Source organism: Aegilops tauschii, chromosome 5 (assembly GCF_002575655.3).
Source record: "Aegilops tauschii subsp. strangulata cultivar AL8/78 chromosome 5, Aet v6.0, whole genome shotgun sequence".
In the NCBI taxonomy this organism is placed as follows: Eukaryota; Viridiplantae; Streptophyta; class Magnoliopsida; order Poales; family Poaceae; genus Aegilops; species Aegilops tauschii.
In genome coordinates, this window is record NC_053039.3 from 263089984 (window position 1) to 263107272 (window position 17289).

A 17289-nucleotide genomic window follows, 5' to 3' on the forward strand; every position below is an offset into this window, starting at 1 on the left:
TCATGCCTCCCATATTGCCATGTCAAGCCTCTAACCCACCTTCCTAGCAAACCGTTGTTTGGCTATGTTATCGCTTTTGCTCAGCCCCTCTTATAGCGTTGCTAGTTGCAGGTGAAGATGAAGTTTGTTCCATGTTGGAACATGGATATGTTGGGATATCAAAATATCTCTTATTTAATTAATGCATCTATATACTTGGTAAAGGGTGGAAGGCTCGGCCTTGTGCCTGGTGTTTTGTTCCACTCTTGCCGCCCTAGTTTCCGTCATACCGGTGTTATATTCCTTGATTTTGCGTTCCTTACGCGGTTGGGGATTTATGGGACCCCCTTGACAGTTTGCTTTTAATAAAACTCCTCCAGCAAGGCCCAACCTTGGTTTTAACATTTGCCACCTAAGCCTTTTTTCCCTTGGGTTCTGCAGACTCAAGGGTCATCTTTATTTTAACCCCCCGGGCCAGTGTTCCTCTGAGTGCTGGTCCAAATCGGGCGATGTCCGGCGCCCCCTGGGCAACCAGGGTCTATGCCAACCCAACGTCTTGCCCATCTGGTGTGCCCTGAGAATGAGATACGTGCGACTCCTATCAGGATTTGTCGGCACATCGGGTGGCTTTGCTGGTCTTGTTTTACCATTGTCGAAAAGTCTTGTAACCGGGATTCCGAGACTAACCGGGTCTTCCCAGGAGAAGGAATATCCTTCGTTGATTGTGAGAGCTTGTGATGGGCTAAGTTGGGACACCCCTGCAGGGTATAAACTTTCGAGAGTCGTGCCCGCGGTTATGTGGCAGATGGGAATTTGTTAATGTCCGGTTGTAGAGAACTTGACACTTGAACTTAATTAAAATGCATCAACCGCGTGTGTAGCCGTGATGGTCTCTTTTCGGCGGAGTCCGGGAAGTGAATACGGTTTTGGGTTATGTTTGGACGTAAGTAGTTTCAGGATCACTTCTTGATCACTTCTAGCTTCTTGACCGTTGCGTTGCTTCTCTTCTCGCTCTTATTTGCGTATGTTAGCCACCATATTTACTTAGTGTTTGCTGCAGCTCCACCTCATTTCCCTATCCTACCCATAAGCTTAAATAGTCTTGATCTCGTGGGTGTGAGATTGCTGAGTCCTCGTGACTCACCAGATACTATCACAACAGTTGCAGGTGCTGATGAAACCAGTGCAGGTGACGCAACCGAACTCAAGTGGGAGTTCGACGAGGACCTTGGTCGTTACTATGTTTCGTTTCCTGATGATCAGTAGTGGTGCCCAGTTGGGACGATCGGGGATCTAGCATTTGGGGTTATCTTCTTTTCTTTTGGATTTGACCGTAGTCAGTCTATGTGTGTATCTTGAATGATGTATGAATTTATTTATGAATTGGGTGAAGTGGCGACTGTAAGCTAACTCTCTTTATCCCATTCTTGTTCATTACATGGGATTGTGTAAAGATGACCCTTCTTGCGACAAAACCTACAATGCGGTTATGCCTCTAAGTCGTGCCTCGACACGTTAGAGATATAGCCGCATCGTGGGTGTTACAACTTTGTCGTGAGGTGGAAGCTTCCACTTGGACGGACGAGGTACTCTCCTTCACCTCCGTTGTACGAATCTTGCCAATAGACAAGTCTTGGATTGCTTCCGAAGGATCTTTATCTCCTACATCAATTGGCAATTGCTCTACTTGCAAGCCGTTAGATTCATCAAACTTCACATCTACCGTCTCTTCAACCTTTCGGGTGAAACTGTTGTAGACACGGGAAGTGTGAGAGTTTGAGCCATAACCAAGTAGGAAACCTTCATGAGATTTATGAGCAAATTTAGAACGACGATGCTTATCAAGAATGTAACACTTTGAGCCGAATACTCGAAAGTATCCAACTTGGGGTTTGTTACCGGTGAGGAGCTTGTATGCCGTCTTGCCGAGTAGCTTGTGAAGATACAAGCGATTTGTTGCATGACAAGTTGTCTCAACCGCTTCCGCCCAAAAGTGTTTTGGAGTCTTGTACTCATCTAGCATCGTTCTTGCCATCTCAATAAGAGTCTGGTTCTTCCTCTCAACAACTCCATTTTGTTGAGGTATGTACGTAGCCGAGAACTCGTGTGAAATCCCCTCTTCGTCAAGAAAGGTATCCACATTTGCGTTCTTGAACTTCGTTCCGTTGCCGCGAAGATTAGCCATAAGACCAAAGTGTATCATCGCATCGTCAAGATCATAGTCACTATCATCATCCTCATCATACTATCCATGTTCAACATTGTCTTGTATTTGATCAATTCCTAGAGGGGGTAATTCATTAGATAAATGATCATCACAATGGTCACCTTTATGAATTCTAATAGCTTCGGATATGATATTGCTAATGATTCCAACATTTCCTTTGGCACGCATGAGATTGGTAAGCTCAAATAGACAACCACCAAAGCTAGGATCACTAGAATTCATCTTACTCAAGGCAATAGACTTATGAAGAATTTCATCTAGGTTTTGCAAGGAATAGTTTGGAAATCTTTCCTCAAGAAATCTCCATATAGTGTAGGCACAATCAAGAGTAGGCAAACATCCAATCAAGTTTCTAGGCAAGCCTCTAGTGATAAGATTAACAGTTCCAAGGTTGCGGATCATGTCAATAGACTCATCAAGGGTAGGATGCAAAGGATCAACATGAGGTGCACAAGGGCTAGTAATGTACTTGTTCAAATGATATTCATTGAAAATCTCAAGCATTTCATTTTTCCACTCATGAAAGAACTCTCCATCAAGAATAGGCACTCTATGTCTAAGACTCCCCAACGTAGACTCATCCATCTTCCTCCAATGGTGATTAAACCAAAGCAATGGAGACCAAAGCTCTGATACCAATTGAAAGGATCAAGAAGGGGTGTATAGAGGGGGGGTGAATAGACTCTAAGAAGAAAAGTAGCAGTTTTTAATTTCCTTAAGTTGATGTGGAGTTTTGGCACAAGTTTAACCATTCACAATACATATCAAGCAAGCATGACAAGAGTATATGAGCAGCGGAAAGTAAAGCATACAAGTTGCAAGAATGTAAAGGGATGGGATTGGAGTGTGCAAACGCAATTTGGAGACACGGAGATTTTTTATCTGTGGTTCCGATAGGTGGTGCTATCGTACATCCACGTTGATGGAGACTTCAACCCACGAAGGGTAACGGTTGCGCGAGTCCACGGAGGGCTCCACCCACGAAGGGTCCACGAAGAAGCAACCTTGTCTATCCCACCATGGCCGTCGCCCACGAAGGACTTGCCTCACTCGGGTAGATCTTCACGAAGTAGGCGATCTCCTTGCCCTTACAAACTCCTTGGTTCAACTCCACAATCTTAACGGAGGCTCCCAAGTGACACCTAGCCAATCTAGGAGACACCACTCTCCAAGAGGTAACAAATGGTGTGTTGATGATGAACTCCTTGCTCTTGTGCTTCAAATGATAGTCTCCCCAACCAATTAGGGTTTCTGGCAGTGGCTATGTCAACTGAACTCGATGGCGCCAGATACAAAGTTTCGGTGGGGCCGAGTTTGACTATTGGTTTGGGACATATGTGGATGTGAGAAACTGGTTGAAGGGCTTTGGAGCATATCACTAAGCACTTTGAGCAAGCAAGCCATTAAGCAACACCTCATCCCCTCTTAATAGTATTGGCTTTCCTATGGACTCAATGTGATCTTGGACCACTAAAATAGAAAATGTAGAGTCCTGAGCTCTGAGCTTGAGCCAATCCTTTGTCCTCAGCATCTTGAAGGGGTTCCACATCCTCTAGTCCATGCCACTCCATTTTTGAACTTATCTGAAACATACTAGGTAGAAGCATTAGTCCAACAAGAGATATGTTGACATTAATTACCAAAATCACCTAGGGAGCACTTGTGCTTTCAATCTCCCCCTTTTTGGTAATTGATGACAACATACACCAAAGCTTTAGATAAAGATATAGAGAATAACAAGTAAAGCTTTGGAAAGACATGTAACATGCATAGGCTCCCCCTACATGTATGCAAACATGTAAATATGGAATATAGGAGCATGTGACTGCATAAGCATGACAGAGTAAGCAGTGTGTTACATGTATCTTGGCTATATGCATCAGAGCAAATGATGTGAATATGGGAAATGTACCTTCATGCTCATGAGTCCTTCTTGCAAACAATATGTACAACAGCAAGAAATCCTCATACACATGACTGTGATGCATATACTTACCTTGTGGTCTTGAGTTGGCTTAGGAAGGAATGAACTTGAGTAAACAAGGTTAGATAACACAGATGCACCTACTAGCCAGAGAAAACAAAAGAAACCACAAGAGTACCAAGACTGGGATGACATGTAGAGAGTGAGTACTGAGTACTCTATTGGATATAGACATGTCCCCAAAGGTAAAGATGTGCAATGAATTCAAGAATTTCCTTCCCTTAGATGTCTTGCTCCCCCTGGATCTAGCATGGGATACTGGGAGAAGATAGGGAACATAAAATCAGAGCAAAGACAAGAAACAGAGCTAATGCAAACAATCAAATATGAACATGTCTTTCCCCTCTTGAAGACATGTGACTTCTCTCCTCTTGAACACCAAGCATCTGGGGCTTCTACACTCTCCCCCTAAGCATTCTCTCCCTTTATGAAAATGATTGAGCTTTGATGTGATCTCTCTCTCCCCCATTGACATCAATTTCCAAGAAGGGTTCTTCTGGATTTTTGTTTCAAATGTGTTTGGTCCTTGAGTCACAAAGCAAAGCAACAAGTCGAATATGATGCTGGTAGAGGACAAGAATCATTGAGTGAAGCTGGAGTAAAAAGAATGCAGGAACAAGTGGCAAGCTGCCTTTTCTGCAGTGAAATCGGTAGCACCGAGTTGTGTGCTTTGGTGGCACCGAAAGAATTTGGTTGGACCGAAGAAAACAAACCGGTGTGACCGTGTTCATCACGGTGAAAACACTTGTCACCTCAGCTCACTGGGCAATTAAGATCTCAAAAGGATTTGCAAGGAATTAACTAAAACATTTGCAATGAATTGGATGCAGGGAATGCAGAACAGAAAAGAAATGAAATGAAAAGATCTAGATGAAGTTTTTTTTGAAAGGGGAAACAAATATGCATGATCCAAATGCAAGAGCACGGAGAAGCACAAGAGAACTTCATCTAGAATTGGTCGGTGACAAAGTCACCTATGTTAGAGTATATTGACTTAGGAGTCAAGTGAGGTCACTTGATCATAGGTCACACTCATCGTTTAAGCTCAAAATGGGGTTACCATTTTTTGTTTAAGCATCTTGATGTATTCACATCTTGTTGAGTTGCTTTGACCCGTGACTTGGAGTAAAGCTTCTCTAAGATGGAATAACATACCTTGGGTGGTGCTGTTGATCTTGATCATGTAGTTGAACTTGTGTGGGTTGCTCAAGGTTGATGTAGCTTATCAAGAATTGGGAGCACCACTTGGAATTTGAGTTCATCTTCCTACATGGGTTAGTCTTGCAAGGAAGAGCACTTGTGTATCCAAAATGACAATCATAAAATTTAATATAGAATTTGTCAAAGGATATGTTTGAAGGGTTTCGTGCTTCCTTGTCTTCAACCACCATTGTGTAGAGACTTGGTGATGTAGAAATTGCTCAAGTTGTGAGTGAGTTGCAATCTCATAGATTTAGATTCATCCAAGTACCTACAAGGGTTAGATAGCATGCAAGGGTGCAAATATATCCAAGACATATAAATAGCATCATGAAAGAAATATCAAGGATTAGTCAAAGGCTCATGCCTTGCATGTATCCAAATGGAGTTCCTACTCCAAGTTTGAAGCATCAATGATGTTCAATTCTCCTCTCAAACGGCAAAAGATTTTCTCATCAAGCGGTTGGTGAAAATATCCGCCAATTGCTTATCGGTGCGAACATGCTTAAGATCAATGTCCCCTTTGGCAACGTGATCTCGAATGAAATGATGATGAACTTCAATATGCTTAGTTCGAGAATGTTGCATGGGATTGTGAGCAATCTTGATAGCACTTTCATTGTCACAAAGCAATGGAACATGTTTCACATATATCCCATAATCTTTAAGAGTTTGGGTCATCCAAAGTAATTGAGCACAACATGAACCAGCGGCAATGTATTTCGCTTCGGTGGTGGATAAGGATACCGAGTTTTGTTTCTTGGAGGACCAAGACACAAGAGATCTACCAAGAAATTGACAAGTACCCGAAGTGGACTTTCTATCAACCTTGTCTCCGGCATAGTCCGAATTGGAGTAACCAACAAGATCGAAAGAGGACCTCTTAGGATACCAAATGCCAAAATTTGGTGTGTGTATTAGGTATCTCACTATCCTTTTCACAGCCTTAAGATGACATTCTTTAGGGGCCGCTTGATATCGTGCACACATGCACACACTTAGCATAATATCGGGACGAGAGGCACATAGATATAACAATGAACCAATCATGGAGCGGTAAACCTTTTGATCGACCGGTTCACCGTCTTTGGTCAAATCAAGATGTCCACTAGTAGGCATGGGTGTAGTCATACCTTTGCATATTGAACTTCTTGAATAAGTCCTTGGTGTACTTTGTTTGTGAGACAAAGGTACCTTCCTTAATTTGATTGATTTACAAACCGAGAAAGAATTTCAGTTCACTCATCATAGACATCTCAAACTTCTCCAACATTAGCTTTCCAAACTTCTCACTAAAGTGAGGGTTAGTCGAACCAAATATAATATCATCAACATAGATTTGGCACACAAATAGTTCTCCATTAACCCTTTTAGTAAAAAAGAGTAGAATCTATTTTTCCAATTTCAAAGCCTTTTTCAATAAGGAACTTGGTCAAGCATTTATACCATGATCTAGGAGCTTGTTTAAGACCATAAAGAGCTTTGTGAAGTTTGTAAACATGATTAGGTTTCTTAGGATTGACAAAGCCGGGAGGTTGCTTAACATAAACTTCCTCCTCAATTTCACCATTTAGGAAAGCACTTTTAATGTCCATTTGGTACAAGGTGATACCATGGTGATTAGCATAAGCAAGTAAGATGCGAATGGACTCAAGTCTAGCAACGGGGCATATGTCTCACCATAGTCCATACCTTCGACTTGAGTGTAGCCTTGGGCGACGAGACGTGATTTGTTGCGAACTACCTGTCCATCTTCATCTTGCTTGTTGCGAAACACCCATTTGGTACCGATGATGTTGTGGTTGTTGTCGGGCTTCTCAACCAATGTCCACACTTGATTTCTCTCAAAGTTGTGTAGCTCTTCATGCATAGCGTTTATCCAATCCGGATCTTCCAATGCTTTGACCCGTGACTTGGAGTAAAGCTTCTCTAAGATGGAATAACATACCTTGGGTGGTGGTGTTGATCTTGATCATGTAGTTGAACTTGTGTGGGTTGCTCAAGGTTAATTAAGCAAGTTCTAGGTTGAAAGCAACTTGGGGAAGGCTAGAGATCAAGATTTATGTGGTTGGAATGGAATATCTTGACCTCAACACAAGTGTAGGTGGTTCTCTCTCAGAAAATGTATGTTGGAACTGTAGGCATGTTCTGATGGCTCTCTCCGCGAATGAAGAGTGGGTGGAGGGGTATATATAGCCTCCACACAAAATCTAACCGTTACACACAATTTACCAAACTCGGTGGGACCGAATCATGAAACTCGGTCAGACCGATTTAGTTCATAATGTGACCCTTAGGCATTTCGGTGGGACCGATATGATCAACTCGGTAGGACCGATGTGCTAGGGTTAGGCTAAAGCCTGAACTCGGTTTGACCGATTACACAAACTCGGTGGGACCGATTTGGGTAATAAGCGAAACAGAGAGTTGGCCAAGCAAACTCGGCAGGACTGATTGCATATCTTGGTGGGACCGAAATTATTGCAATAGGCAACAGAGAGTTTGCAAGCCCATCTCGGTGAGACCGAGATCCCATCGGTGAGACCGAACTGATTAGGGTTTCTGGCAGTGGCTATGTCAACTGAACTCGGTGGCGCCGGATAGAAAGTTTTGGTGGGGCCGAGTTTTACTATTGGTTTGGGACATATGTGGATGTGAGAAACTGGTTGAAGGGCTTTGGAGCATATCACTAAGCACTTTGAGCAAGCAAGCCATTAAGCAACACCTCACCCCCTCTTAATAGTATTGGCTTTCCTATGGACTCAATGTGATCTTGGACCACTAAAATAGAAAATGTAGAGTCCTGAGCTTTGAGCTTGAGCCAATTCTTTGTCCTCAGCATCTTGAAGGGGTTCCACATCCTCTAGTCCATGCCACTCCATTTTTGAACTTATCTGAAACATACTAGGTAGAAGCATTAGTCCAACAAGAGATATGTTGACATTAATTACCAAAATCACCCAGGGAGCACTTGTGCTTTCACATGCCAACTCAACAAACACCTTCGGAGATACTTGTAGAGCATCTTTATGATTACCCAGTTATGTTGTGAAGTTTGATAGCACACAAGGTATTCCTCTGGTATTCGGGAGTTGCATGATCTCAGGGTCGAAGGAACATGTATTTGACATTCAAGAAAGCAGCAGCAATAAACTGAACAATCACATGCTAAGCTAACGGATGGGTCTTGTCCATCACATCATTCTCCTAATGACGTGATCCCGTTATCAAATGACAACACACGTCTATGGTTAGTAAACCTTAACCATCTTTGAACAACGAGCTAGTCTAGTAGAGGCTTACTAGGGACACGGTATTTGTTTATGTATTCACACGTGTATTTAAGTTTCCGATCAATACACTTCTAGCATGAATAATAAATCTTTATCATGAATTAGGAAATATAAAATAACAACTTTATTATTGCCTCTAGGGCATATTTCCTTCATTGTCACACCCTTTAGGCCGGCTACCCACGTCAGGTGTAATTCCTGGAGCCCCAGGAATAACCTGGCGGAGTCCAACTCGACCCAGAGGCTTCACCACAGGGTGAGTGAGCCAACCGACCATGGTCAAACCCTGGTGCGCGTGATGCATGTGGCTCCCAGCTGGGTTATCCAGGCATTGCAAGCTTGGGCACATCTGATGTGGAAGTACACTAGGGAGAACGCTCGACCAGGGTGATCCGGGGAGCTTTCTTCGAAGACAAGCCCGTACAAATGCAACCGAGAAGTTAGGTGAACTATTTGAACGATATTTTTCATGAATTGTTTGTAAATAATTATGTTCGTATTGTGTTTGTGTTTGACTTGTCTTTTCAAATGATAAATAATGACAATCACTACCCATGGCTTTCTTTGGCAATACATAAGTCATTTTCTTGCGTGAATGGATTGTAAGAAAAAAAATCATGCTTCGGTGTTTCTCCATTTTAGAACTATGAAAATAACCGTGAGTTTAGATGTGACTATCACTGCATACTACACCCTTATCGACAATGCTAATCCTTTACACCCTTTATGCAAAAAAAGATATCGCTACGATTTTGGGTGTATTGCCAATGGAAGATGAGCAGACCGCTCGGTAGGGCATCGCCAAATAAACACAGTCATTTGTTGGGTTCTACGGTAGGGTGCGTCGACTGCAAATTAAAAATTTCCTACCTGCAGAACATCCAGTAACATGTTACGAGAGATGGATCATAGATCCTCACCACTAGATGTGTAGTGTCGTGCTGCGGAAGTAGAGTTGGGGCAACGCGTCTCCGGAGTTGTCCCCTCCTCATCGATCTCCCACATAGCCGATCGGATCCTGTGAACAAGTTCGTCGGAGCGCTACAAGTGCACCGCCTCTAACGGTATCCGCGTGTGCAGGAGAACGTTGTGCGGCGTACTGCTAGGTCCGATCACACAACCGGCTGCGAGTGGAGGTGGCTAGTTGCAACACATGCAAAACTCTAGTGATGGCGCCGAAGCGATCAACTAAATGATTGTGCCGCACCTCCACTATATATATGCATCTATCGCAGGCTCAACACTTGGACCCCCCATGGACCCTAGAGCCCAAAGTCTGTTCGGCCTGGGTCCTGGTCCGAGTAGGATCACCTCTGACTCATGGAGTCGGATCCGGCCTCACAGGTTCCTTCCCATAAGCGCGCGACCCCTTAGGTTCAAGTCGGCTTGGTCTTACGCCGGATCACCTTTGACCTGCTCAGCTGGTAGCGGCCTCTAGCAAGGCGTGCCAGCCACCAAGTAGACAATGAAGCCAGTTGTCGAACATGTACAACATGTCACACTTATGTTCCCTTTGCCACAGGATACATGTTGTCGGGCTCAAGGCGAGCTTGTTATCCTTGTGCTAGCTCGACCTCTTTCTCGTTTCAGTGATGCCAACCACAAACCGGATTATCTCATAATCCTTGTCGCATGGCCATGTTTAACTTGGTCGGATCACATGGGGGGCCTAGAGGAGTATACCTCTCCTGGTCGGAGGGGCAAATCCCATCTTGCTCGACCATGTCTCGCAGCATGGGTCTGGACAAACCCAAAATCTACCTTTATAACTACCCAATTACAGAGTAGCGTTTGGTCGGCCCAATGTAGGTCTGTCACCATCCTGAGTACATGCGCCAGGTTAGGTCTTAGGACATAGAACGTATGTTGTACTAGAGACTCACATATGACCTATCACTACGACTCATAATTGGGTCTATCTGACTCGTACCTTATCTAGACTCGGATCTGACTATGTCGAATCCGACCAGATCCTTTTGAGTCCATATTATACGGTTAGCATCCAATGCTCATGGCCAGTGAGACCGAGCCATCCACCGTGTCATATGCTAGTCTAGTCGGCTACGCATCCACATAGCCCTTTCTACTAGAGACCTTTTAGGACAGTCGTCATACAATGTATAGCGCCACAAACAAGTCATGTACTTTTCGATACACATCATTGAGAATATCCAAAGACTATCTTTATTCATAAACACATAGAAAATATCATCATACATGATTGCCTCTAGGGCATATCTGCAAGATCATCGAGGATCGGCCAAGGGAAGCCAACAATTGGGTTATTTAAAAGACCGACCACACCCCCACGGAAAATGACCTGATCCATCAAAATCGGCCACTCCCACACGGAACCACAAGCGCAGAAGGAAACCAAGCGAACCAACCAGGCGATTCACGGGCATGGGGAAGAGTGGATCAACAAGGCTTTGTCGCACGTGTGGTTGGATTTTCTACTAATAATTGACCGCTACACTTGTGGGTTATTGTCATTTGCTACTAATAATTCTTGCAAGCAAGTAATTATCGCCGGTGTGTTTGAATTGACAACTAAATTGCTAAAACTTCTAAATAGTCTTTGGCTCTCCTTGCGTCGAATCAATAAATTGTGATTGTTTTACTTTCCTCAAAAATTGTTGTAATCCATTACACTGGTGAGTTATCAAGACTATTTTCTAGCGCTATTGCCCGTCTACCTATTGTCCATTTACTTGCTGCAAGTACTATCCATAATGGGGAAGAATCCAGACCCCAAGCCAAAAAATGTTTCGTCCACTACAAGAAGAGGTACCGCTCTTAGTACCCAAGCTCCTTATGATTCTCCTACTGTTTTGAATCAACTTGTGAAAAAAAATACTTTGGGCTCTCTTCAAGCTGGCATGCCGGTAATTTTATTATTGCTCGGCCTCTCGTGTGAGCCATGATATTGTTTAGAACGAGGGTTTACATTTGCATAACACAACTTAATACTTTCTTCTTAACTTTTCACTACCTTTTATTTCCAAAAGGTGAAAATGAGAGAGGGAGGGGGTAAGGCTTGCTGCTATTGTGCTTCCATTGTTCATATGTCATTATATAGGTTCTTACATGTTTATCCAAAAATTGAATTCAAACTTTGCTTCATATTTGGCTGGAAATTGTCTGGTAACGTTACCGCAGTAACCATGAATACCCCCCCCTCCCCCGCATGCTAAAATATTTAACTGGTAACTAAGTCCTTGATGTTGATGAGTGAGCAGCTTAATTACCTCTTTTATACCAAATGAAGATAAGAGGAAGCATAGAACATAATCTTGGTGGAGGCATTTGAACGGAGATAGGAATATGTTGCACAGGTGGATTTATTAGACTAGAGAATAGCAAAATTTCTTGCTTGATTTTTATATTCCCTTTACGATGTATTTTTACTACACCATCAAATTGTAACAGATGATATCTCACGATCAAGTTTGGAATTACTCTACGTCAAGTCATAACATGGTTGGGATTGGTATCCATTACATTATTTACATCCTTTTCACCATTAAGCGCCATTTTTGTTCACTTTTCTTTTACCACTTTGTTTTATATTATATTTATTTTTCGCTCATACTCTATTTAGTGAGAAAACCGTTGAATCATACGCCCACCCTTGACCTAATCCCAAGTAATATTTTTCAATGTTGGTCAACTTCCATGTGGATAGCAAGCCGCACATGGTGGCTATGTTGTATGCAACCTTCGTGAGTCCCCTTTTTTCGCCGGACTTTTGAATGCATGATTGTCATGGTTTCCTTACACGTGTGTGATTGAAGCATTTGCCAGATGTGTGTTTCACGTGTGAAAATCCTATATACACCCATTGTGGGCAATATAGTCGCTATGCTCGTGTTGCCTGGTGGATGGGCCGAGCCCAATAGGGGTTCCTCGGTTATTTTCTTTATTTCCTTATTCTTATTTGCCTACCAAAATGCTTCTTCTTCTTTTCTTTTGATTTATTTGTTCCCTTTTCACCATCATTCTTGTCTCCAATTTTAGTTTTTCTGTTCTTGTTGGTTCCTTTTATTCATGTCATTTAACTTTTCCATTTTTATACCAATATCTGAATAGTTTTTGGAAATATAAGAATATTTTTATATAGATTAACATATTTTTCATGTACATGACATTACACGCCATAAACATTAGTATGTGCATTTTTAATAATATAAAGGGACATTTTTTTCTACTGCACGAACATTTCTCTTCAACCACAATATTTTTTAATACATGAACATTTCTCTTTTTACACAACATAATACTTTTCTGTTGATTATAACATTATTAGAAAGTAAATGTAAAAGGAAAAAATATTACTTTTAATGAACAACGCTAGTGCCCGGCCCATTAGGCTTTCCTTTAGGCAAAGCTCCTGGTATATATGATGGCACACCGAGACGTTGTGTAGCGAGTCAAAATCACTAATCGAGGAGTACTCCTTTCAAAGATCACCCCCCCTCCTCCAGGTTGCGATGTGCGTCACTTGTCGCAGCCTATGAGTTTTCCTTTTTTCGTAGATCCGTTTATTCAAAATGTTTTATCTCTTAAACCTTGCGTCTAAATCTCAAATATTGGATTCCTATCGTCGAGATCTTCAAAATTAGATCCATGTTGATAGGTTTTGACAAACTTTTTTTCACAAAAGAAGACAAAAAACCATGGGTCTCACAGGGAAAAAAAAATTTAGAAAACACATTTTTTGGGGGTTTTCGAGAGGCACGACCGTGCCTTTCGTCGAAGCCAAACCGTGCCTTGCACGGAAGGAAAAATAAGAAAACACTTTTTTTTCTGAGAGGCACGGTGCCTCTCGCGAGAGCAAAACGCGCCTCTCACGGAAGCAAAAACTGTGCCTCTCACGGAAGAAAAAAATATAGAAAACATGTTTTTGTTTTGTTTCCGAGAGGCACGGCCGTGTCTCTCGCGGAAGCAAAACCGTGTTTGTCACGAAAGGAAAAAAAAGAAAAGAAATGCGTTTTTTTCCTTTCTGGCCGTACCTCTCGAGAAGCAAAAGTGTGCCTCTCGCAGAAGCAAAAAAATAGCATCTTTGCTCGCAAAAGAAATTTGATTTTTTTTCCGTCCAAAAACTAAGAAAAATCGGTGGAAAACCAAAAAACCCAGAAAAGAAAATACGGGATAAAAACCATCTAAAAAGCCAAAAACACGTGCGAAAAAATAAAAAAAAATCAAAGAAACGCCCAGAGCGCGACACATTACGGCGACTGAGAGCGCCAGTCCACCCCCAAGTGATCGTTGGGAGGCTCCCGAAGGAGCGATAGTTAATTAGTTGCTCTCATAGCGAGTGCAAAGGAAAAGTTGCTTACAACAAGCCCAGCAAAAGCCGCCTTTTTTCCTTTTTTTCTTTTCATTTTCCTTTGTTATTTTTTATAACTATTCATTCATTTGAAAATAAATTTTGCTTTTAAAAGATGATAAAATTTTAAAAAGGGATCTTGCTTTTTTAGTCATGTATTAAAAATATCAATGTATTTATAAAAAAATGGTTATAGTTATGTTTAAACAGGGAAAAGGAAAGACATGAAGATATAGAAAAGAGAAAAAGGAAAACAAAAGGAAAAATCCTTTGAAAATTGGACATAAAACTATTCGCCAAAAGGTTAAAGTAAAAAAGGCTCACAAAAAGTCAAAACATCGCCTCGACCATGTGCCCATAGAAAATTGGCTGGCGGCGACAAAGAGCACCTATTTGAGGCTTTTTATGATGGTGCGTCAAATAGATAGGATTTTTTTATGAGAAAATAGTCAGGATTGGGACCTCCGATTCCCCGCCTTCGGCGCCGAGATGGCGTTATAACAGGCACACACGCTCGCTCTACACCCTTTGACCACTATGTTTTAGCATGGCGCTCACTCATCCAAAAAGCAGTTGTTGGTGGCTCAGTAAAAAATTGTGTATAGGTTTTTGATAGATTTCAAAAAAAAATCCATTTAGAAAAATACAACCCAATAATGGGATGTTGCCCACTGCTCCAGCATATGGGCCGGGCAAAATACAACCCAATAATCTATAGTTTATTTTTAATCATTCCAAAACTTTTAAAAATATATACTTCAGAATTATGTTGAGAAAATATTTTGTAACAACTTATAAAATAGAAATAAAAGACTAAAAGTGCATTTCAAGAATGTTTGTCATGTATCTAAAAAATGTTTATCATGTGTTAAAAAAGTACAATGTATACTGAAAAATCGTCGTTTTTTCTTCAAGAAGTGTCGTGTACATGGTAGAAAACTCAATGAAGATTTTAAAATAATGGCTAATTATAAGATGTTCTAACCTTTTTACGAATCAGATGTTTATAGAAGCGTTTCGCTGTGTTTGTTCACTCATTTTAGTCTGTATGTAGTCCATATTGAAATATCCAAACATCTTATAATTCGTACGGAAGGAATAATAATGACCTGGAAAAATAAAAGGGAAAAGAAGACAGAAAAAAAAACGAAAACCGGCTGACAAAACCGGCAAATGGGGCTGGCCCAGAGTATTTACCCGAAAAAAAATAACATTTTGCGTATCGGAGCAACTAGTCCAATTTGTTAAAAAGTTGGGCTTTTCGCAGTCGGCCGTGTGCCATCGAGCCCAGTTCGAGAAGAAGAACACGCGGCTGGACATCATCGTCTCCACACACCTCCACCTCACCTTTCTCCGGCTCAACCGCGCTACCATGACTTTCCCCATGGCCACCTCCACCGCCTCCACGGCCGCCGCCGCTTCCCTCCGCCTTCTCCCGGTGCCAGCCACCCCATCCTCCCGCACTCTCCGCTTCTCGCCCATCCTCCGCCGCGCGCCCCGCGCCCTCTTATCCGTCTCCGCCCTCAGCAAGCTCTCCGAGGCGCCCCCCGTCCCCATCCCGCAGGAGGCCACCCAGACTTTGCCCGGCGAGGACGCGCTTCCCCCTAGGCCCGGGGTCTACGGCGTCTTCGACCCCGCCGGGGACCTGCAGTTTCTCGGGATCTCGCGCAACGTCAGGGCCAGCGTCGAGGGGCACCGCAGAAAGGTGCCCGCTGACCTCTGCGCCTCCGTCAAGGTATACACAATTACGCATCTCCCATTCTGTAGGATTTCATTTACATCATGGAACTGGATTGCGCAAAGGGTGTCCTGTAGTGTTTGATGATGAAGGCTACTGAAGTGATCATGGTTTCTTCTCAACAAGTTTACCTTAAGGGTTGGTTGCTATACACAAATATGTTGGCTGTCCCACGGTCTTGCTATACACTTCTGCAAATGATTGCCCTGTCCCACGGTCTTGCTATACACACTTAATCACTAATGACTACGTATCAACTCCCAGTTATCTCTCTACCAGTCGACTGAGATTTAAGCAAGTCTCAGTCAAGTGACATAACATGCAAAAGAGAAAAAGAAAAAACTGAAAAGAAAATTTTGCACGAATCTTAATGTAAGATCTCACAGATATAGCATCGACTGAGACTTTGTTAAGTTTCAGTTGACTGAGACTTAGCAAGACTGTTTGACATACTACTTGAGGATTTGATCACACCTATTTCTACAGGTTGCAATACCAGACGAGGAAACACCAGATAAAAGTGTCCTGACTAATGCCTGGAAATCATGGATGGAAGAATACATAGCAGCCACTGGCAAGGCACCACCAGGGAACGTTGCCGGGAACCACACCTGGATCGGTCCTCCACAGAGACCTGCAGATTTGCGTTTGACTCCTGGTCGCCATGTTCAGCTAACTGTGCCACTTGAACAGTTGATTGATCGGTTAGTGAAGGAAAATAAAGTGGTTGCCTTCATCAAAGGATCAAGAAGTGCTCCCCAGTGTGGGTTCTCGCAAAGAGTGGTGGGGATCCTGGAGGCACATGGAGTGGATTTTGCATCCGTAGATATTCTTGATGAGGAGCACAACCATGGGTTGAGAGAGACCCTCAAGACCTACAGCAACTGGCCAACCTTCCCACAGGTTTTTGTTGGAGGAGAACTTGTGGGCGGATGTGATATTATTTCATCCATGGCTGAAAAGGGGGAGCTTGCTGCCCTATTTCAGAAATAGCACTCTCACCTTGGAGTTTAAGTAATGTCTTGTTTTATCAGGTGCAAAATGTGACCTTATCTCTTGTACTGTTGCAATAATGCTTAGCTTATTGTAAGGCACAAAGTTCTTGGCTCAGAAACACGTTGATTCAATTTAGATGAGGCAGCGTTGTACTGTGAAACTTGCTGGTTGTTTTTGAGAGAGGGCTTAGCAAAGGTGGCTGTGTGTATTTTTGTGGTCGTTTCACATCTTGCACATGAATACATTGTAGCTACATGAGAAAGTATGTGATGCATGAAGTGAGAAAATCGTTGGATTGAGTTCTAAGGTTCAACTCAGAAAAGTAAAATTGTGAATGAAACTTGGAATATTTTTCTAGGTTCACTTTACAACTAGCTGATAACTGAGATGTTTCCTGTTGCCTCAGTACTTCCTTTATTTTTCTTCTTTCAAATTAGAAGAAAACAAAGCTATTTGCACTTCAAGTGTCAGTTGATTTATTGTCACTGTGCTCAAGAGTGTTCACCATGTTACCGAAGTGTTTGGATCTGTACAATGAGGAGT

The 17289-nt window shown here is 42.5% G+C and overlaps 1 protein-coding gene across 1 annotated transcript; it reads left to right on the top strand.

Annotated features, from left to right (window-relative positions):
- The first annotated feature begins 15291 nt into the window (after nt 1-15291).
- LOC109732220 (monothiol glutaredoxin-S12, chloroplastic) lies at nt 15292-17033 on the top strand. Its single transcript, XM_020291414.4, has 2 exons — nt 15292-15747; nt 16237-17033. The coding sequence occupies exons 1-2, from the start codon at nt 15385-15387 to the stop codon at nt 16741-16743; spliced, it is 870 nt and encodes a 289-aa protein (XP_020147003.1). The 5' UTR covers nt 15292-15384; the 3' UTR covers nt 16744-17033.
- The last annotated feature ends 256 nt before the right edge of the window (nt 17034-17289 follow it).